This window comes from Ctenopharyngodon idella, chromosome 16 (genome assembly GCF_019924925.1).
Source record: "Ctenopharyngodon idella isolate HZGC_01 chromosome 16, HZGC01, whole genome shotgun sequence".
Taxonomy (NCBI): Eukaryota; Metazoa; Chordata; class Actinopteri; order Cypriniformes; family Xenocyprididae; genus Ctenopharyngodon; species Ctenopharyngodon idella.
Genome location: NC_067235.1, coordinates 29311721 through 29334605, shown reverse-complemented (window position 1 = coordinate 29334605; position 22885 = coordinate 29311721). Strand labels below are relative to the sequence as shown.

At 35.1% G+C, this 22885-nt stretch overlaps 2 protein-coding genes across 4 annotated transcripts in view; one reads left to right on the top strand and one right to left on the bottom strand.

Annotated features, from left to right (window-relative positions):
- The first annotated feature begins 8038 nt into the window (after positions 1–8038).
- LOC127497009 (neural cell adhesion molecule 1-like) lies at positions 8039–21109 on the top strand. 3 transcript variants are annotated; one of them, XM_051865078.1, is made up of 16 exons: positions 8039–8201; positions 9136–9207; positions 9665–9862; positions 9958–10140; positions 10797–10940; positions 11031–11148; positions 11921–12075; positions 12678–12811; positions 13102–13219; positions 13514–13681; positions 14074–14193; positions 16104–16231; positions 16325–16490; positions 17196–17391; positions 18943–19068; positions 19930–21109. In XM_051865078.1, the coding sequence occupies exons 1-16, from the start codon at positions 8150–8152 to the stop codon at positions 19967–19969; spliced, it is 2118 nt and encodes a 705-aa protein (XP_051721038.1). In that variant the 5' UTR covers positions 8039–8149; the 3' UTR covers positions 19970–21109. The 3 variants fall into 3 exon arrangements, with proteins under 3 accessions (XP_051721038.1, XP_051721040.1, XP_051721039.1); XM_051865079.1 differs by having other exon boundaries at positions 8040–8201; positions 9958–10095; XM_051865080.1 differs by lacking the exon at positions 18943–19068.
- The window catches only part of cd22 (cd22 molecule), a 35403-nt gene continuing 32860 nt past the window's right edge, over positions 20343–22885 (bottom strand). The window contains exon 8 of the mRNA XM_051865085.1: positions 20343–21226. Within this exon, the coding sequence (XP_051721045.1) occupies positions 21151–21226 (76 nt within the window). The 3' untranslated portion in view covers positions 20343–21150. The remainder of the gene's footprint in view (positions 21227–22885) is intronic.

Below are 22885 nucleotides of genomic sequence, written 5' to 3'. Positions count from 1 at the left end.
CACTAACATATGTCTCCCTATGTTATTCTTGTGCAAAAACACACAAAATAACACTTAATTTCAACATTTGTTTATATAGTCTGACACAAAGCATGCTGGGAATTAGAAATCTGCCTGCAACTCAACTTAATCATATAAAGTTCAGCTTACTACAATCAAATTTTGAGTTCACACAACTTTTTTCTATTAAGTAGAATGAACTTTCATTATTATTTGAGTGAAACGAACTCATTTCATTTAATTCATTTCACTGTCCGGTTTTACAGTGTATAGTTTCCAATAGAAACCTAATAATTCTATTAAATGTACATTTATTCTATTTTATTTTATTTTTTGGACTCTTGTTAGTCTTCTATTAAAAAATGTTGATCAGCCTAAATTTCCTATAAAAACCTTTTTAGGAATCTTTAGGAAATGATTGTCCACTACAAGAAACCTGTAAGTTCAGTCGGTTGGAAAAGATATAATACACTAAGGCAAAACAACTTGAGTTTTGGTGGATGTAGCTTGACAGGTCAAGGATAAATTACACTTACAAATTTTGATTTCAAATTGTATGTTTTCAACCCAACATAATTAAAGAATCAATATCATTCCTTTTATGACATCTACCCATTGTCTTTATGGAATCAGCATGTCTGCAAGTGTAATTTTAGGCCGTCTGTAAAGATAGCGCAGGAGTCTGTCTGACATCTGCCTGCTCTTCCTGAAGCATCTGTTCACGCCCAGCAAAGCTGTCTCAGACAATAACCTGAACGCCTGCGTGCGTGTTTGCGTGTGCGTTTCTTACTAGCGTGTTTTTATTATATGTCAGCACTACGCTACTGGCTCCAGACTAACACCCCATTGTCTGTGCAACTATTGTTTGTTTACTAGGCCGAGAGAAGGACAAAGACGGGAACAGTTGCTGGTCTACACTTCTAGGAGCTGGCGTCGTGTGGCATCCCTAAACTGGTGGGTGTAGACTCATTGTTTTTAGGGTCTTAAAAGGGAAGTTCCTTTACTCTGGAGATTTGGCAAACGCCTAGGACATGTACTGCAGATCTTCCGAGCTTCAGTGGGATCCTGTTCTGATCTAAGAGACATTATAAAGACTTCAAATGCACTAGAGAAGGGTTGAAAAAAAGACAACTAACAACTCCTTTTCATCTCCCAGTGCCCAGCTTTGAAAGCACATGCTCCCTCATAATGAAAGAAAATGAGTGGAGCCGATTATCACGCTGATATGAGGTCCTAAATGGGTGGACTACATTCCCAGAGGCCCAGAGGACCTTTGCATGAGACCATGCATTGCCTCTGATTGACCTGCTATCAAGCATCGAGGTGCTGGGAAGCCGTGCTTGCCAGCTGGCCTCATTGCTGATAAGGTCAGAGGTGTGGAGGTCTCTCGGAGAGAACAGGAGTGGCACAGATCTCGCAGTTGGTGGCAAACCAGATTACTTGGTGCCTTTGTTGCTGCTGAGAGTATTTGGAAAGTATACTTATAAAGAGTTTTCAGGGAATAGCTCAGCCAAAAATGCAAACTTTTCAGCATTTTTTCACCCTTGTAATGTTAAGCAGAATGTCCCAGCAGCTTTGCATATTGCCGAGCTCTAAAAAGAGCAAATAAAGCACCATATGACTTGTGCAAATAAATTCAGTTCAAGTTCAAGTCAACATATTGTTTTAAAACAACTTTACAGAAAATGCTTGTTTCAGTGTAACGATTTAGAAAGTATTTTGTTATCATTCAGAAATAAATGTGTCCAAGTTGTCCATATGGCAGTAATAAACAGCTATAATAATATAATATTTTATTTGCTAAGTTAATGTCACGTGTGCTCGTAATGATTACAAGGAAAATATCTGATAGTTTTGTCAAACCACTATATTCCATACTATAAGCATAATATTACAATATAATGATGATAAGTTTTGTATGCCAATCTACTATGTTCCAAATCATAAGAATAATATTACAATGTAAGCTAGGATCATATTTGATAGTTTTGAATGTCAATCCACTATATTCCAAGTCATAAGGATAACATTACAACATAAGGATAATATTTGATAGTTTTGTAATGTCAATCCATGATATTCTGTGTCATAAGGATAATATTACAATATAAGTTAGGATCATATTTGATAGTTTTGTATGTCGATCCACTATATCCCAGATTATCTGAAGCAATAACTGTGAAACTGTTATTTTAGTGTCATGTTCTAGTTTTTATTAATGTTTTGAATTAGTTTTATTTTCATATTTTCTGTTTTCATTTCTAATTTTAAAGTTTTAGTAATTTTGTTGTGCATTTTTGACATTTTTATTTCAGTTTTAGTTATTTTAGTAGGCCTACATCAAGTTAAACTAAATACATAAAGTTAAGCCTTGGCAACTAGCTGAAATAAAATAAGTTTAATGTTTTTAAATATTTTAATGTATTTTCAGTTAAAGTTTATTTTAATTCAGGTATAAAAAAAATAGTCTTTTTATGGTTTTAGTTTTAAGGGCAGTTTACACAACACCATTTTCAATTAAAAACTGAAAACGTTTTATTCGTTTTGGCTGTTCATTTACACGACAATGGCATTTTGTGGGACCAGAAAACAAAAACTTTTGAAAACAGGTTTCAAAGTACAAGTTTTTGAAAATGATACCGTTACTGTCTTCAGGTAAACTACAAAAATGTGAATATGTGAAAACATGCGCACACGTGTTACATGTTCAGTATATAGTGGCGTAGTGTTTCTTTACAAAGTGACATCGCCAACTTCTGGTCTGGCAACAGAATACAACGTTTTTAGATGTTTTTTGTGAATAAAAGTGAACAGGGATCATTTTGACAATGTTGTGGTCTGTACGTGAAAAACGCAAAGGAAAAACTTTTCCATTTTTAGTGCATCGTTGTTGTGTAAACATACCCTATAATAACCCTAGTGTGAAAAACAGACTGAAATGATGTTATTCACTGATAGTCTTCCCCACAAAATGTCCAATGAGAAGCAATCTGTATTTTAACAACTACTTTATTTTGGATCCCAAAACGGCCAATTTCCAGGATGTTCACACTCGGGGGGATGAGGATTTTTATTTTAAAAGATAAGGATTAAATTTTCCCTACCTTTGACTTTGAAGATAAAGTCTTGCATCATGGCTTCTGCATGCTTGAGTGCTCTGTGCAGTGATTGATGTTGTTTTTTCCACTATATTCCAAGTCATAAGGATAACATTACAACATAAGGATAATATTTGATAGTTTTGTTTGTCAATCCATGATATTCTGTGTCATAGGGATATTATTACAATATAAGTTAGGATCATATTTGATAGTTTTGTATGTCAATCCATGATATTCTGTGTCATAAGGATAATATTACAATATAAGTTAGGATCATATTTGATAGTTTTGTATGTCAATCCATGATATTCTGTGTCATAAGGATAATATTACAATATAAGTTAGGATCATATTTGATAGTTTTGTATGTCGATCCACTATATCCCAGATTATCTGAAGCAATAACTATGAAACTGTATTATTTTAGTGTCATGTTCTAGTTTTTATTAATGTTTTGAATTAGTTTTATTTTCATATTTTCTGTTTTAATTTTAATTTTAAAGTTTTAGTAATTTTGTTGTGCATTTTTGACATTTTTATTTCAGTTTTAGTTATTTTAGTAGGCCTACATCAAGTTAAACTAAATACATCAAGTTAAGCCTTGGCAACTAGCTGAAATAAAATAAGTTTAATTTTTTTAAATATTTTAATGTATTTCAGTTAAAGTTTATTTTAATTCTGGTATTAAAAAAAAAGAAGTCTTTTTATGGTTTTAGTTTTAAGGGCAGTTTACACAACACCATTTTCAATTAAAAACTGAAAACGTTTTATTTGTTTTGGCTGTTCATTTACACGACAATGGCATTTTGTGGACCAGAAAACAAAAACTTTTGAAAACAGGTTTCAAACTGCAAGTTTTTGAAAATGATACCGTTACTGTCTTCAGGTAAACTACAAAAATGTGAATATGTGAAAACATGCGCACACGTGTCAAAATGTCAAAATTAAGTAATAATTTTGACTTAGTACTTAGGCCTGTCATTGTTACAAAGTGACATCGCCAACTTCTGGTCTGGCAGCAGAATACAACGCTTTTAGATGTTTTTTGCGAATAAAAGTGAACAGGGATCATTTTGACAATGTTGTGGTCTGTACGTGAAAAACGCAAAGGAAAAACTTTTCCATTTTTAGTGCATCGTTGTTGTGTAAACATACTCTATAATAACCCTAGTGTGAAAAACAGACTGAAATGATGTTATTCACTGATAGTCTTCCCCACAAAATGTCCAATGAGAAGCAATCTGTATTTTAACAACTACTTTATTTTGGATCCCAAAACGGCCAATTTCCAGGATGTTCACACTCGGGGGGATGAGGATTTTTATTTTGAAAGATAAGGATTAAATTTTCCCTACCTTTGACTTTGAAGATAAGGTCTTGCATCATGGCTTCTGCATGCTTGAGTGCTCTGTGCAGTGATTGATGTTGTTTTTATTTTATTTCCAGTTAAATAAACCATTACCACCATATAAACCCATTTAGACCGCACTCAATCACTGCCAAAAAGCAGACGTGCCCCACAGCAGAGCATTGGAAAACTTCCTATATAGGTCATAGACTAATTGGAGTAATTGCAGATGCGTATACACAGAAAAGTAGACATGTTCATATTCACATCAATTGAGATTTCATGTCAACCTTGAGAGAGCGTTCTGATTAATATGACATTTGCTCTGCATGGCCTTACAAGTCCATCAAACAGCAAGAACAGCAGAGCTCATATAGGCAATAAACTTGTCACTTCAGCACACTTATCAGTCATGTTATCTACACCATCACTTTCCTTCAATCTGTTCAAGGAAAGTTACTTTTATCAATATACCTGGATGATTCCATGACCTTTGTGTTGCTAATGTACACCATATAAACTAATAAAGCCTCTGTAATTTTGTCAGCATTACACTGAAAAAAAAAAAAAAAGGTTTTGAGTTTAAAGCAATTTTCACTCAGAAATTGCTAGTACATTTCACAAATAATTACAAAGAAATAGCAACTTCAGTAAGAAAGACTGAAATATTATTTTCTTATAAAACATAATCTTTGTTTTAGTTGTTAGAAGTGCAACAAAATAATTTGATGTTCTGTATTAATTAGTTCATTAAGTTAATTAGTCAAGTTAGTCAAAAATTCAGTCGTGATACGTGAGGGCGTATCCCACGGAGCTGAAACAACAGCTATTGTTTTCTGCACGCAAACGTGCTGAGCTCTAATTTATTAGAGCAGGTGAGTCAAACTACTGACGTGAATTGTTCTGGTAAAGACAAAAATAACCTTTTGTTTGTTTATAAAACATCTCTTCTGGTGATTACACTACTATGATACGTGACTGTAATCATTGCATCCTTCAGGAAGACATGCTTGTGTTTGGATGAAGACTTTCATTATTGTAATACATTGTAAACCACTGAATCTCATTTTTTTATTTTTTGAACACAATTTTTTTTGGTCACTATACATAATTCTCATAATTTCACTGGTGTTATTTCATACTGTCATAACATGACATTAGATCAAGTAGACTATTTAGATTTTACCACACTTATTTATCCAATAAGCAAAATATGACAGAATTTCAAAAATGGAATTCACAAAAATTGTGTTTTAATTTAAAAGTGTTTACTAAATGTACTAGATGTTTCAAACCTTGAGAAAACACATTTGAGTAAATGGAGTATTAGTTAATCTCTAGTTACTTAGTCCTTTCCCATGTGACAACATATAAAAGGATGTAATACATTTATCAGATGTAATCTTAATAAATGGTTTATGATAAATATTGCACATAAAAAATAACAGTAGAGTAGAAGCCGATTTTTATGGAAGTGCATTTCTGCCACATAAGGGAAAAAAACCTTTTTGTAAATCATAATTATGACATAAAAGCTTGAAACGATAACATACTAAGTCAAAATTTCGATTTAAAGGTCATACTTAAAGGTGCAATATGTGAATTTTAGCAGCAACTAACAGCACACACCCCTCGCACCCCTCCCTTTCGGAGAAGCTACGGTGGCCATCTGGCCGACACGTCAAAGATGTCGTCGTCTGAGACAGCAGAGAGTACATTAGCCGAAGCAATGGGGTTTGTTCTTACTTTTAACAAAGAAGATGATGACTACTACTACTACTTTGTGCGTATTCGATGCAAGCTGCCTCTAAAAACGCCAACGAACATAGTGACGAAACGCGATCTGTAGAGCAGTTTGGGTTACTGTAGAAACATATGACATACTAAGTCATAATTATGACTTTTTATATCATCATTTCGACTTTTTATGTCATAATCACTACCAAAAATTCATTATGACATTAAAATGTCAAAATTAAGTAATAATTTTGACTTAGTACTTAGGCCTGTCATAATTTTGACTTTTTATGTAGGCTAATAGGCGTAATTAATAATTTTAAGTCACAATTTCTACTTTTTATATAATAATTATGACTTATGTCAAATGTCATTTCTCATTTCGACTTTTTATGTCATATTACAATTTACCAAAGCATGCTTTTTTTCCGTATCTGACGGGAATTGGTTTCCATAGATTTACCTGTAGCAAGGAGCATGTTTTTTTAAAAGTGGAAACATTGGTGTTTTTCTCTCGCGATTGGAAGTGTAGTTATGTTGTTTTTCAACTGGTCCGATTTGGTTGTCGGCGGCTCGGCGCGTTCGCGTTTTCTCTCGGTTCATCACCCTTTTTCTCACGCTAGTCGCTGGGAGTAGTGGAAGTGTAAACTCCGTAGTGGAGTTCGAGCGGAGTGGTTACAGACGCTTTGAGTGCCGAGAGGAAGTCGCTCCACTCCACTCATATACAGAATTCCAGACCGATTTTCAGTGTCTGCTTTGTTTGGCGACATAGGCTAATGCTGCGTCCCAATTCGCCTACTTCTACTACGCCCTAAAAGTATGTACTCTTTTTGTGAACAAAAAGTACATACTTTTGAGTGTGTAGCAAAAGAGTAGACAAGCTTTGGGACATACTATCACCTCATACAATTGCGTCTTTGCTCTCTGTCACCGTAAACTGGCCTGTCAATCATCTTACATCCTCCACCACATTTCATTTAGTTAATTTCCTACCGTATCGGAGAGAAATGCAGTAGCACGTTGATCTGCAGTCGCGGGTCTTTCATGTGGAGAACTCTCCTCATATGCATAATGATGCATTTAAAAGTTAATGGCCAATCCACATTGGTATTGCAGATGAAATATAACACGGATAACATTAAATATTATTAGCCTTTATAGTGTGCACGGATCCACACTTCGAAAATCTACCGGAAATAGTAGACCATCCGGGGACTTTTGGCATGCTCTTTTCAACATACTATGCTTTGGGACACACTTACTTTAATCTCACATACTATTTAGGATGGATAGTATGGACATTGGGACGCAGGGTAAGTTTGATGCTAAAGGCGCAATTTACCGACATTTTCGTGAAATTCACGTTTATCTGTTTGTTTATATAAATGTATAAAATAAATATTAGACTTGTAATGTTGCTGTAAATATCATCCTGTGGTTAATTCAGTACAACAGCAAACATGCATAGCATAGGCCTAAATCATAAAACGCCAAGGTAACATTTTTAATGTAAGAAATAAAAATTATTCGTATATTCATTGGTTTATATATTACTTAATGTTAAAAGCGTAATAATTATGAGCATTTATTACATTTTTCTCACGTTATTTAGTAAAATGTGTGTGCACATGTTTTTCTTTATCTTCCTCATGTTTTTAATCATCTTCAATAAAATACAAGATCGTGAGATAAAATATCTTCCTCCATCGAGTGTCAGGGGACAGCAGGGCTCGTTTCATCCGGTGCGCAGGAGGGGAGGGCCGCTGGCGTCGGGGCGGCTGGAGCGCGTCTCAGCATCCCTGCACTGCATCATCTGAATGAAGTATCGGGAGGAGGGAGTTTTGGGGTCAGATCCTCCAGATAACCAGGTTCCTGTCTGTCTCTGTCATAGCATATAAAATCATGGGGGACTTGTTGACTATCAGACTCCAAGAGAGGTGCGCAGGAAGAGAAGACTGCAACCATGACTTTACTCAGACTGTGTGGACTCCTCCTTGTATGCTCAAGACTAATAGGTGAGCTGGGATTTACTTTCCTAACCTTTAAGTGCAATTTAATTTCTCTGTTAAATATTGATTTGCTTTTTAGATACAGTGGGGTCTAAAAGTGTGAGAACCTATTTAAATTTGTAAAGCAAATATTAATATTACAATTTTCATTTTCATATTGTTTTGCTGACAATATCATTTGTATTGAAAATTGTATATTATATCAGAAAAGATTTAATATAAATTTCATTTTCAGAAATTTTTATATAAATGTAGCTAGCTATTTATCTTGTTAGTTGTCCTTATCTCCTTTTAAATTTATTTATTATTTTTGACTATTTACTGTTTTTTTAACTGATGTCATTTTCTCTTGCCATGGAAATTGCAATCTACGTTTAACAGATGATTATTTCAACAATTACATATCAAATGGTAACACTTTACAATAAGGTTCATTTGTTAACATTAGTTAACTACTTTAGGTAACATGGACTAAGAATGAACAATACTTCTACAACATTTATTAATCTTAGTTAATGTTAATTTCAGCATTTACTAATATATATATATATATATATATATATATATATATATATATATATATGCAGATAAATGTACTTACAGTATTACTTTCTCTTGTGAAGGAGAGATAATGTTGCCCTTTGAAAAGAAAACCATTATTGTTGCTCTGTTCTTTGTGGATGTCTTTGATCACCCATACAGGAAGAAATATTGCTTTGTAAGGGAAGCCGGTCATTTCCAGTGTCCATTTACCCTTTTCCTCGCTGTCTGTCCTATATTAGAAGCAGAGCTATTTGTGGTAGTGATGCAGTAAAACAGTGCTTTGGCTTGAAAAAAATATCATCATTGCCTGCTGACTTATTTATTATGCTATGGTTACTCATGTACAGTGTAAAAGTTATTGTTCATAATTTGTGGAACGTGTTTCCTTTCATTTTAGATGCTAAATTAGACATCATCGCTAGTGAACCTGATGTGCAGGTGGGAAGCCAAGTTCTGCTCTTGTGCAAAGGTTGGTGTGTTTAGTTGTAAAAACTGAATAATAGACACAAAGAATGGCCCCAAATTATATCTGAACACACTTAAAAATGTCTCAATGACTTATAAAATATCAAACTAAGTGCAAATATGTTGTTTTGGGAGCTTAAACTAATCTAAAACTATTTTTTTCTGAATATAGATCATTTTTCCTCAAGTGTCAACAATACTTTTTTCATTTTGTTTTTCATTCATTATCTATTGCTTCAAAATAACTGCCACTTGGTTTGATGTTTTGTATGTAATGCACTGATATTAATACATTTTCATGTGTCCAAATATTTTGGGGGCCTCTGTATATCATATACAAGTCTGTAATAGTCAAAGCATTTTTAATATATCAGATTTAATGTTGCTGAATAAAATAAAATAACCAAGAAGGTGTTTTCTATTCTTTTCTGTCTTTCCATATGCTCTATTGTGTGTATCAGTCGATTCAGAGGGAGACATCATTTGGTTGAAGGATGATGAAGAGGTTGATGAAGATCGCCATGAAGTCAAGAAAACTGATGAGTCTTCGAGTGCACTGACCTTGAAGAACATTGAGTTAAGTGACAGTGGAATCTATACCTGTCAGTTTGAAAATGAACACGGCACAAAGAAGACAACCTACCAGCTTTATGTCTACCGTAGGTTCTGTTTCTTTTTCCTGAAGACATTTATTTTTCTGTCAAGCAGTGAATCTTCATAATGATTCTCATGTAAAATTCTGTCCTACAATCAGAAGCACCAGACTTTGGCAACACACGGACGTACCATGAATTTCTGGTGAACCAGACTGTGACCATTCCCTGCATGGTCTCTGGCAAACCCGATGTGGAGGTCTACTGGTTACGGAACGATCGCATCGTGAATGATGACGGTAGGGGGGGTGGCCATGCTGCAGGTTCTTCCAATCTTTTATGTGGTATGGGGGTCTCCTCACCTTCCTAGCTCAATGTGATGCCTGTAGTTGGCAGAATGGCAGGATGGCGATGGTGGACGAGTCAGCGATGGGGTGGGAGGGGCCTGTGCATTCGTTTTCTGACTGATTTGCTACCAAATCAAGAGATGTTTCTCGCTAGTAGTCTGGAAACATCGGTGAACAGTTTGGTTTAGTGTTTTTTCTTCCTGTCTGATGGTGAGAATGAGGCCGTAAGAAAGAGCTCAAAAACATTCAGTCCTGCCCCATTTCAAGTAAACGCCACCATTGACAACCTTAGAGGAACAATTCACCCCAAAATAGAAAGTCAATCATTATTTGCTCACCTTCACATAGATAGAGATTCAATTTCCTTTGTAGATGTTTGGACATCTTGCTTATTTTGCGATGTTTTCAATGTGAAGTGTATCTCTAAATGTTGGTATTTTACAGCATCTAGTTTTGCAAGAATATAGGTAGAGGCATTTTTTTTTTCCCAATGAGCCTCTGTTGCTAAATAATGACAGAATTTTTATTTTGGGGTGAGCTGGCCTTTTAAGAGTGTGCGTGTGGGCTTTTAAAGGCTTCTCCTCATGAGTAAAGTAATAAGATTGCATCTTTGACGCTGCTCATGCTTTACCTTCCCTCTTCTCTTTGTACAGGCCGAGGTAGTCTCAGAATCCTCCCAGATAGATCCCTGCAGATTGTGGGAATTCAGCAGGAAGACCGTGGAACCTACACCTGTGAAGGCAAGATCAAGGGACGCCCCGTAACCAGGCATCTCCCGATCTCTGTTGTTGTTAATGGTGAGAACATAGAACTAATCATGTTTGTTCTTAGTGTGGCCAGGGTGAATATGTCCTCTAAAAATTTGCTTTAAATTTCCCGTTCTCCAGAGCCACCGACCATACTGATTCATGAGGAGAGAAAGAGTGTTCATGCCGGACCCAATACCAGTGTGTCTATAGTCTGCCTGGTCAAAGGAGCACCCACTCCAAATATAACATGGATGCTGTATGTACATCAACAGAAAATGCTATATTTCCTTCATGCTTTTTATAACCGTGAATCTTCTATGGCTCTCTTTCAAAACCTAGTGGGCGTCCTAGATAGGCATTCTGAAACAAGTAGTAAAAAACATTAGACAAATGTCCAATTAAAGTGTTTCAGAAAAAAAAAAAGTTCCATTAACAATTTAAGAACATTATTAAAGACCAGATAACATTGAGCGAATGTTATATTAATGTTACTGAAAGAATGTTTGTTTATAACTTTGAGAACCTTGCCAGAATTTCATACACAATGGAAATGCAATGCAATGTATTGCTTTATATGAAAGGTATTTAAAAATATAAAATAATTATAAAAGATGCGTAAGAAATAAAAATTTTATTAAAAACAAATAAAAAGAAAAGAGAAGAATACACAAATAAGATGATACAGTGGACAAAGCGGGAGAAATGCTAAATACAAATAGACTCATAATTAATTTAATAATGAAAAGTACTGATATAGATATATTAAAAAATGACTGTTTTACCCATAAGCATTACTGTGCTTATTAGACTATCATGTTGTTAGTTTAGCAGTATGTTAATGTTAAACTCTATTGAAACTCTATTTTGGAACAGAGCCTGTATGTGTTTATTCATATTTTTAGTCTCCGACTGTTTTTGTATATTTGGAGCTTCCTTTTGTCTCATAGTTCTCCTTCCATTTATATATTTGTGTTGTATTAATGAACAATAGTGGCAAGAAGACTGAGTTTCTGCATCTCTTCCCTCAGCCCTTCCACCTCTGACGACTCCCGTATCAAATTCAACACCGATAAGAGTGAGCTCACCATCTCTTCAGTGACCAGGAGTGATTATGGAGAGTATGTCTGCACGGCTACCAATAAGATCGGAGAAAACTCTGCCACGTTTATTCTGGATGTCTCAGGTGAGACAAGGCCTTCCTTGAAGAATCAAAACCTTGAATGAAGTAATGTGTCTGTATAGCCAGTAAGCTCTATCAGTTAGCCCATACGTGTTGTAAAATGACAAATAATGCCCTTTTTGGATGGCAACACATAATTTTATGATCCAGTCAATCAATTCCTGATGGATAAAATCAAGACCAGCTTTATCTTTTCTGTCTGAATATCCTGTTCAATTTTTTATGTCTAATGGGTTTTGAATGGTTGACTTTAAACTGCTGCAAAATTGTGTGCTGTTTGTTTTTTCTCTACTTTATTTCCTTTTCTTGGAAATTTTGTTTAGCCAAAGATTTATTCCAAGGAAACCTTTTTTTCTCTTGAAGTCAGGTGTTTACTACAGTTACAAACACAGATATGGGGAATTTGATCCCATCATCACATTGACACTCTCCAATGGACCAGACCCAAACAAAACACTTTTAGGATAATGGAAATATTAAAATAGATTTTTATACACAAATGCATATCTGCAATAGTTGGCTCAATATGTATTTTAATATTTTATGGTTTAGCTTTTGAAGATGAATTTCATTTCATTTTTGCTTGTCCTATTGATCATTTTCAGAGCGTCCAATTATAGACTTGGATCCAAGCAAGCTGACCGTTATTCCAGGAGAATCTGGATCGGTGCTCTGCAATGCCACAGGACATCCAACTCCAACCATACAGTGGGTCAGGAAGGCTACCCAAGAAAAAATGGTGAGAAACATCTAAATAGCTCAATTTTTATTGTTGTTTGCAATTTTTTTTAAAAACAGAGATTATTAATTACCTTTGGAAATATGTTTAAGACAATCAAATCTTGTCTTAAACCAGTGGGAATACATGGGAAATGGATTATAATTGGATTATAATTTTCTTTGATGGTGGTGACGGTGAGAAGGGATTCTGTATCTCCAGGAAGTTTGACCCACGTACTCTTCTCTTTGGTCTTAATTGCTTCTTCCTGTCTCTTATTGTCTTTCCTGTTTGCACGAACGTATGGGCAGACGAGTGTGGAGGGATCTGAGCTCATTCTTGAAAATGTAATGCCCTCTGATGGTGGCTTGTACTCCTGCATAGCCAGCAACCCGGTGGGCACAACCATTGAGGACTTCCAGCTGATAAGTAAGGCTTTTGTAGTGGCTTCAGGAATTTGAGCTCCAAAAATGAGTCTATCTTCACCATATATTTATAGAGAGAGAGAGAGAGATTTTTAATCAATTATGCATAATGTATACGGAGGCATTTGAATTGATATATAGTTGAATAGATATAATGATGAAACAACAGTTTTTTGTCATCATGCATAACATTTGATAATGATTTAGTTAACAAACTTTGGTTTGTTGATATTTATTTATTTCTCCATAAACTTTTCATATTGCTTCTCATTAACAACTTCTCTTCCTCTCTCACAAGCCTGGCCTGGGGCACCCGCTCAGTTCAGTGTGGCCGCAGGGTCCTCATCTTCTGTCCTCATCCAGACTGTCTCAGTGCAGGACGGAGGGTCCTCTATTACCCAGTACATCCTTCAGTGGAAGAAACCGTCCGATGAAACCTGGAGTCAAAGTGTCGTCAAGCCCACAAGTAAATAAGTAACTATAAGAGGTGTGGTTTGGGTTTCACTTTATTTCAATGGTCCACTTTAGACATTCTACTAACTATAAGTAACTTTGCAACTACATATCAACTAACTCTCATTTGAATATTAGTTTATGTTTAGGTGTTAAGGTTTGAGTTAGTAGAATAAGTTGACATGTAGTTGGAAAGTTACTTATAGTCAGTAGATTAAAGTGTTAGCAGATATTAAGCAGTCAGTCTACTCATACTCTAATGAAAGTTATTTGACATGTAGCTGCAAAGTTACTTATAGTTAGTAGAATGTCTAAAGTGGACCATCGAAATATAGTGTTACCGTGGTTTATATTTTGATGCTTTTTTAAAATTCAAATGTGTGATGAAAATACTTACATTTGTAGATCCCCTGGTGATCACGGGCCTTGAGCCGTACACAGAGTACTCAGTTCGTTTTGCTGCCAAAAACTCACATTACCAGGGGAACTTCTCCACTGAACGCAGGATCTTCACACAGTCCGAACGTGAGTATCAGCAGGATTCTCTCCTGTCTGTTCACTTCATCTGCTGCTTATCCACCATTTTTGATGTTGAAAAACTATTATGAATATTGTTATGTAAGCCATTGGCAGCCCACACAGAATCTGCGGCCAAGTAGTAAATCTATCCTGTGGTGTGATATACTAAAAACATATTAAACAGCATATATATATATATATATATATATGCTTTAATCATGAAAGCTGCATGCTAAATTATATATAGTACTCACAGCTCCATTTAGCACATTTACAATGTTTAAATCCAATCTGCAGATTTTCCACAAAATCAGTGGAGAAAATGTTCAAAAAAAAAGGCTGTAGATTCAGTCTGGGTGTGGCCAATGGTCTACAGTCCCAACATCAATTTTTAATAATGATAAGACATTTTATTGCAGTTGATTTCATTTCATGCTGTCATTCTTGTTCTTGATTTCTCATCACATATATTCATGATTTGCTTTCGCTGCCCATTCTTTCTCTAATTGCCACCTAAATGACCACTCCTGCTTGATGATGACCATTCTCCATGCATTACAACCTGCTCCTGGTCCCGGGGCCCATCCATTGCCTTATTCTGACCTTCCTTTGTAGATGGTAAATCAAAATTTTTAATGCATACATCTCCAGTTGATAGGCTAAAACACAAACCTAATTGTTTACTGTGATATAGAAGTGTGAAAATGAGTTTACCTACATGTTTTCAATGCTGAAGTAAAAAAAGAAAATTGCTACTTCAGGTTTCCTTCAGCATGAAATCAATGTTGGTCTGCTGATCTCACACATCTATACTGTAGTGAATGATTTTGGAGCTTATCCACTGGATTGTCAATTACTTAAGTGTGACACTGACATACTCTAATAACTTAATATTCACACTGATTTTAATGTGCTTTTTATTTGCCCATTGACTAGTTTGTGAAAACTTTCACACTGTTTTTGTTACTTAAGTTTAAAGGAAATGTGTGTAGAGTTGTTAAGCTTGATTCATTTCTGTGAATCAGTTCACACTGTCCATTTCAGTTAACTGGTTCAAAACTCTGATTCAGTGATTCATTCTTCACATTAGTCTTCCTTGTGTTTATTAAGTGAATTAGTATGGAAAACATGCATTTACTATTTTTAACTAGATTTTTACTGTATTTTAGTTATTAAAATAAACATTTTGAATTAAGAAATGAGCTTTTTAGGAGCAATAAATATCAGAATACTACCGTTCAAAAGTTTGGGGTCATTAGGATTTTTTTTTTTTTTATTATTATTATTTTTTTTTTTTTTTAAAGAAAGAAAGAAATGAATACTTTTATTCAGCTGAATTAGGATGCATTAAGTTGGTCAGAAGTGACAGTAAAACATTTATGATGAAACTACAATTGATTTCTATTTCAAATAAATGCTTTTCTTCTGAACATTCTATTCACCTAAGAATCCGGAAAAAAATGTTTCACGGTTTCCACAAAACTATTAAGCAGCAAAAACATGTGTTCAACATTAATAATTAGAAGAAATGTTTCTTGAGCAGCAAATCAGCATATCAGAATGATTTCTGAAGGATCATGTGACACTGAAGACTGGAGTAATGATGCTGAAAATTCAGCTTTGCATCAAATAATAAATTACATTTTAAAATATATTCAAATAGAAAACAGTTATTTTAAATTGTAATAATATTTCACAATATTACTGTTTTTACTGTATTTTTTGATCAAATAAATGCAGCTTTGGTGAGCAGAAGAAAAATCTTACTAAGCCCAAACTTTAGAATGGTAGTGTACATCAAATATTGTCCAAATAAGGTTGAAAATATCATGATCACAATCCACCCAGCCCTAAGATCACCTGTTAGACTGTTTCTTTGTTCCTCCTGTCTCATGTTTCTTCTTTCCCTCATTTAGGTGAACCCGACAGCCCCGTTCTTTCTCTGAGTGAGAAAAAGTTGGAGAAGAACTCAGTCTCCATCCCCATTAAACAGCTGAAAGACGGAGGCTCTCCCATCCAACACTACATTGTGCGCTATAAAGGGGTCAGTCTGAAGTCCAGCCAAATCATTTCATCGTATCTTTTTTGTTTTTTTAAATATGACTTATACCAATGTAAAATGTCCCATTTCGAATAGAACCAGGAGAATGACGAATGGGCTGAAAATAAATTTCCTGGAAACTCCAGCAGAATCCAGCTGAATGGTCTCCAGTACAATGCTGAATATCAAATGGAAGTTTATGCAGTAAACCGCAACGGCTCCTCCAGCCCTGCCAAAATCAACTTCACCGTCCCACAACCTGGTAGGACTGATCAGAGCAAATCAAATATTATTACGTATTGCCGCTTTTCCACTGCGTGGTACTATTCAGCTCAGCTCGGTCATTTCACAAACAAATGATACTGCGGTGGCTGTTACTGACTATTTAAATCTAGCGGGTTTGCTGTCTCGTGTTTCAAATCCAATGACGCTGGTAGTGACGATTCTCTCTGACCAATCAGTGATCTGCAGTGTTTACACGTTACATTTAGTATCGGTACGGCACGCTTGGAACCCCCACCAAGGTGGGACTATTTAAGCAAGCCGTACCGTTCCGTACCGAGCCATCCCATGCAGTGGTAAAGCGCCATATTATATGCTTAAAGGGATAGTTCACCCAAAAATGAAAATTCTGTCATCATTTACTCACCCTCAAGTTGTTTCAAACCTGTATTCATTTCTTTGTTCTGTTGAGCACAAAAGTAGATATTTTAAAGAATGTCAGTAACCAGACAGTTGATGGACCCCATTGACTTCCATAGTAATTTCAATGGGGTCCAGCAACTGTTTGGTTACCAACATTCTTCAAAATATCTTCATTTATGTTCAACAGAAGAAATAACATCATTCAGATTCTGAATAACTTGAAGGTGAGTAAATGACTGAATTTTCATTTTTGGGTGTTTAAACAATCAGTTCACCCTTTTCACTCTTTAGTGAAATGAATTGTTTCCTCTTTCTCTTGCAGTCAGTCAGCCGATGCTTGGGAAAGGAGGTGTGGTGGGCATTGTAATGTTCATCTTCTTGGTGCTGATGGTAGCAGTGGATGCTTTCTGCTGCTACACCAACCACTGCGGCCTGCTTAATTTCCTTGCTCGTAAACTATTTGGACACAAACTGTCAGATTCTAAAGGGATGGATGAAGAGGCGAATAATTCAAATGGGTAAGCTAACTTCATCCTTCCATGTTTATGTTGCGGAGATAGACAATAGGATTGTTCTTTTCTACACTAGTTTTCCTACAAAGAGCCATTGTTTGCACATAATGTTAGATCATAGTGACTGCATATAGTTCTTTAAAGGAATGGTTCACCCCATCTCTCCATTTCAAAAGACAATTTCATACAAGAAAAGTAGATGCAAAAAAGACAAATAGCACCATAAATGTATTATAAAGTTAATCTTCAAAACTTGTACATTATATCCCAAGTCTTTTGAATTCATATGATAGCTTTTTGTGAGGAAAAGTCCTCACATCATTTTCATTTTTGGGTGAACTATTCCTGTACTTACAGTACCTATATGCCAAGATGTGCAAAGATTGGCAGAAAAGTATAAATAATTGAATTAGGATAAAAAAAAAAAATAATTACACTTTATTGTATTGCTCACTGTTATGAACTAGAATTGTATGTAATAATGGCAAAAAAACATTAAAAAGTTGATTATAATCGAAATGATGATAACACTCAGCAATATGGTTGACCTAATTAAAGGGTTATATAAAGTTTAATGTAATAGTTAAGACACAAACTAACAATGAAGAATACAAGATTTTTACAGCCTTTTCAAATCTTGGTTAATGTTCAATTCTGTATAGCCTAATTCTCTTTTTATGGAGCCCCGGAGATGACATGCAGGAAAACAATAGTAGGTTAAATCGTGCGCACGATTACATTTTTTTTCTTGCATGTCATGCGGGGCTCCGTACTTTTTAACATTATATTTGTAAAAAAAAAAAAAATTAACTAAAACAATATTTTTTACTAATGCATTTCTAACAATATAATTACACATTTTGAACCAACAACCAAGGTTAATGAATGCTAAAAAATATTATTTTAAAATATTTTATATGTATGTACGTGTGTGTGTGTGTGTGTGTGTGTGTATATATATGTATATATATATATATATATATATATAGACAAAAATTTAAATTTATTGTCATATACAGTCAAACCAAAAATTATTCACACATTTTTTATATTTTTGATATATTTTTACTAGTGGGTGCAGGACACTATAGTTCATTTATGTAAGTGAGGATAGTAAAATAAAGTAAACCATGACATTTAATACCCAAAAATTCTTCATACAGTGGACTACCAGCAAAATTGATAAAAATTTGGAACCAAAAATTATTCCGACACTTTGACCTGACCATGTTTTGCTTAAGTGTTGACATAATTAAGATTATTTTTTTCTGACACAGTTTAACTCTGAGATCTTGTCATATTTTATTACCATTTTTTCAAACTATAGTGAATAAACTGCATTAATGAATGAAATGTTCAAGGTGTCTGAATACATTTTGGTTTGACTGTATATACAGTCATGTGTAAGTGTCCCTTATATTTTGACACAAGTCAATGAATCTTCCATATATTCCATATAAAATCAAATTTTCGAGGTTTGCATTTAGACAGATTTACTGTTCCCTGTGTGTGATTTCACCGCTCTAAGCTTCAGTCCTCATGTGTCTCTTGATACAGAGACATGAAGCTGGGTGGGCTAACGCTTCCCAGAGGCAGCATCCCAAAACTTCAGACACCTAGTGGGGCAGTGAATGGCGTTCATTCAGAAGTCACGTGTGACAAAGCGCCTCTCACCAAATTCGAGTAGGTGCCAAACTCAAAGGGGTGAATGCAGCTGGGCATCAAAGCTGTCATTCACAAAAAATGGCATGTGGGTTTTTTGTTATGCAACCAAACTTAAAGGAATAGTTCACCCAAAAATGACCATTTTGTCATCATTTACTCATCTTCAATTGTGTGTGACTTTAGGAAATGTTAGTCAAAATATCTGAGCTTATGTCTTCCATACAAGTAAAGTACATGCTGATTTAGGGTACGTTTACAAGACAATGTTTTTCCTTTGTGTTCACACGGATCCGCGAAAACGACTAAAACCACTGTATTATTCATGCCAGGCCAGTAGTTGGCGATGTCACTTTGTAAAGAAACACTTACATACCTATAGACTGAACACGTAATATGGAAGCACATGACGTCACAGTTTTTATAGTTTACACAGAGACGATAACGGTATCATTTTGGACGTTTTCAAAAGTTTGTGTTTTCTGGCCCCCAAAACACTGCTGTTGTGTAAATGAACGGCCAAAACGCATAAACTTTTTTTGTTTTTAGTTGAAATAGGTGTCGAGTACACGGCCCCTGAAACTGCCCAGATCCAAAAAACATAAAAAACCATTAGTAAACATCAATGAGTAAATAATCACAGAATCTTAATTTTTTTTTTGGAGAACTATTCCTTTAAGTCATGATGTAACTTACTCGTACCGCCATTTTTTTAAACCCTTGTCTCACAATTTGTATTCTTTTCTCTACTATCAATTCCCCCTGAAAACAATTAAAACAATTCAGCTGCCTCCTAAACCCAGAAAGCAGCTTTTTGTATTCTTCTGTATCATTTGCACTGTAGAAATAATGACATATTCCCTCTTTTTTTTTTTTTTGTAGGAAGAAACCAGAATCTACTGATCCAACAGGAGAGCCGTAGAGGAAGAGATTACACAGGACACAATTTGAATTCATTGAGTGAAGAAATTTCACACAAATCTCGGGACATCCGATTGTGAGCTTAAGGGTGACGTTGTTTTGTTGTTGTAGTTGTTGTTGTTGTTAAAATACTATACGAAATCCATTTGTAGCCCATGAAGGTTTAAACACTATAGCTCTGTGGTGCTATGAAAACATTGCTGTGTTTGTTTGAGCATCTCGACGGGCCCAACACAGCAAGACTGGCTCAACCAATAGCGTGAGATTTGGGGCGGGACTATCTGTTTGTCCGACCAATGACAGATGGGTGAATGTTTGAGAAACCTGTTTAAAAAGCACAGAAATTACACATTTGACCTTTAAGTGATGCAGTCTGGAGCAAATATACAAACATCATGAAGACGACTGCTATTCGCAGGATCACAGTCCCGTGTGATTTAGATTAGGCTTGTTATTAAATTGTGATTGAACTACATGTAAATGTAGGATGTTGAAGAGGATGTTGAAGTGTGATCTAGCACTGTAGATACTGTACATGACAAATGCTGAATGTATGTTCAGTAGTGAGCAGATAAATGCAGAATGCAGCTCAGTAGAATATAATGTTGACATTTTAAAGTATAAAATTAATGTCATAATGGGAGCATAATATTTCACCAGCGCATTACTAGTGTTAATTTATTGCGCATTTAACATATGCTTGTAGCTTGTATAAAATCTTGATTAAAGGTGTTTGACATGAGAGTGAGTAAATGATGACCGGTTTTAATTTTTATGTGAATGATAACTTTTGTAAAGAAAAAAAAGAGCCATTTTTAATATAGATATAGCTTTGCATTTTATTTGTTTTAACAGTGCTATCTTTTCAAAATCATATATTGTTAGATCAAATACACTATGTATGTTTTGGGGGTTTTTTTGGTCAAGTGACAAATGTGGATGTAAATACAGATGCATGCAAAAATATGTACATATAGATTTAATAATAATTTTTTACTTTCACTGTACATTGTATATATTATTTCTTTAATGCTTTTATACTCATTCTAATGTTTAAACCTATGGTAATTTTGTACTCAATGTAAATTTATTCACTATAGGCATTTGATTCTTTTGAATAAAAAGAGAAATATCTACAACACGTGTTGGCTAAAGCTCATTATTCACAGTGCAGAGATTCATTCACTCTTTGTTACTGAGAAGACTGTAGACCACGGCGTCGTCCTCTTGACTGTTGGGACGTGGTCTATAAAACAAACTAAAAAAGTCACACTTTAGTCCAATTCTCACTATTAACTAGTTGCTTATTAGCAGGCATATTACTAGGACATTGGCTGCTTATTAGTACTTATAAAGCACATATTAATGCCTTATTCTGAATGACCATATTCTACATCCCTAAATCCTCCTACTCAATACCTAAACTTAACAACTACCTTACTAACTATTAATAAGCAGTATTTAGGAGGCAAAAGTCATATTTAATAGTGAGAATTGGACCCTAAAGTGTGACCAAAACTTTATTTGTATTTGACAGCTATGTCAACACAGCCAATTCAAGGGGTTTATAACTTAATCCTACAGATTTCCCTCCACAAACAATCATCAGGGTGGGTGCGTAGGGCCCCCGAACCACCAGGGGGCCCCCTTGCTCATCACTATATAAAATAAACATAACGATAATTTACCATAACGTGAATATTTCTTTATAGCATGCAAAAATATGTGTGGTGTCTACTAAACATTGGCGGAGTCATGTGGAAATATTTTATAATGATTTATATTGATTCAATAACTGAATCAATATAAATTAAGTTATTGAAACAAAATAACGACTTATATAGTGATGGCCGATTTCAAAACACTGCTTCAGGAAGCATCGGAGCATTATGAATCAGAGTGTCGAATCAGCTGTTCGGAGCGCCAAAGTCACGTGATTTCAGGAGTTTGGCGGTTTGACACGCGATCCGAATCATGTTTCGACACGCTGATTCATAACGCTCCGAAGCTTCCTGAAGCAGTGTTTTGAAATCGGCCATCACTATATAAGTCATTATTTTGTTTTTTTGGCGCACCAAAAATATTCTCGTCGCTTTATAATATTAATATTAAACCACTGTACTCACATGAACTGATTTAAATATGTTTTTAGTACCTTTATGGATCTTGAGAGAGGAAATGTCATTGCTCCCTATGTAGGCCTCACGGAGCCATCGGATTTCAACTAAAATATCTTAATTTGTGTTCCGAAGATGAACGAAGGTCTTACGGGTGTGGAACGGCATGAGGGTGAGTAATAAATTACAGAATTTTCATTTTTGGGTGAGCTAACCCTGTAAGCAACTAGCTCCAGCTCAGGACCAGCACTTGGCCAGCTTAAACCAGCTCATGACCAGCATAAACCAGCTTCCATGCTTCAAAACATACCTAACCAGCATATGCTGTTTGTTTTTTTTTTTATCAGGGACTTTAAAAACAATGGCCATAGTCTAAAATTAGCTCATTTAGAGAATTATTTATGTATTTTTGTATGTTTACCTAAGCCTTCTTCACTCTAAAAAATGCTGGGTTGTTGATTTGGGTCAGAATGGACAAACCCAACCGCTGGGTTAAAAATGTAATTAAAAATATGTAACCCAATGGTTGGGTTTGTCCATATTCGACCCCAAATTTGGGTTTAAACAACCTAGCATATTTTTTTTTAATTATTATTGTTTATCATGCTGTAATTTCGTTAGTAAATCGCGCATTTAAAAAGCGAATTCGGCTGTGTGTTATAGTTTTTCTGACAGCTAGATGGTGCCAGAGCATTACTACTATCAAAAATAGAGATTATGAAAATTTTGGGGTTTTTAAGAATGCACTGACAGGGCCCCCAGAAGTGTAGGATCGACACTGTGCTAAGTTACTTATAGTT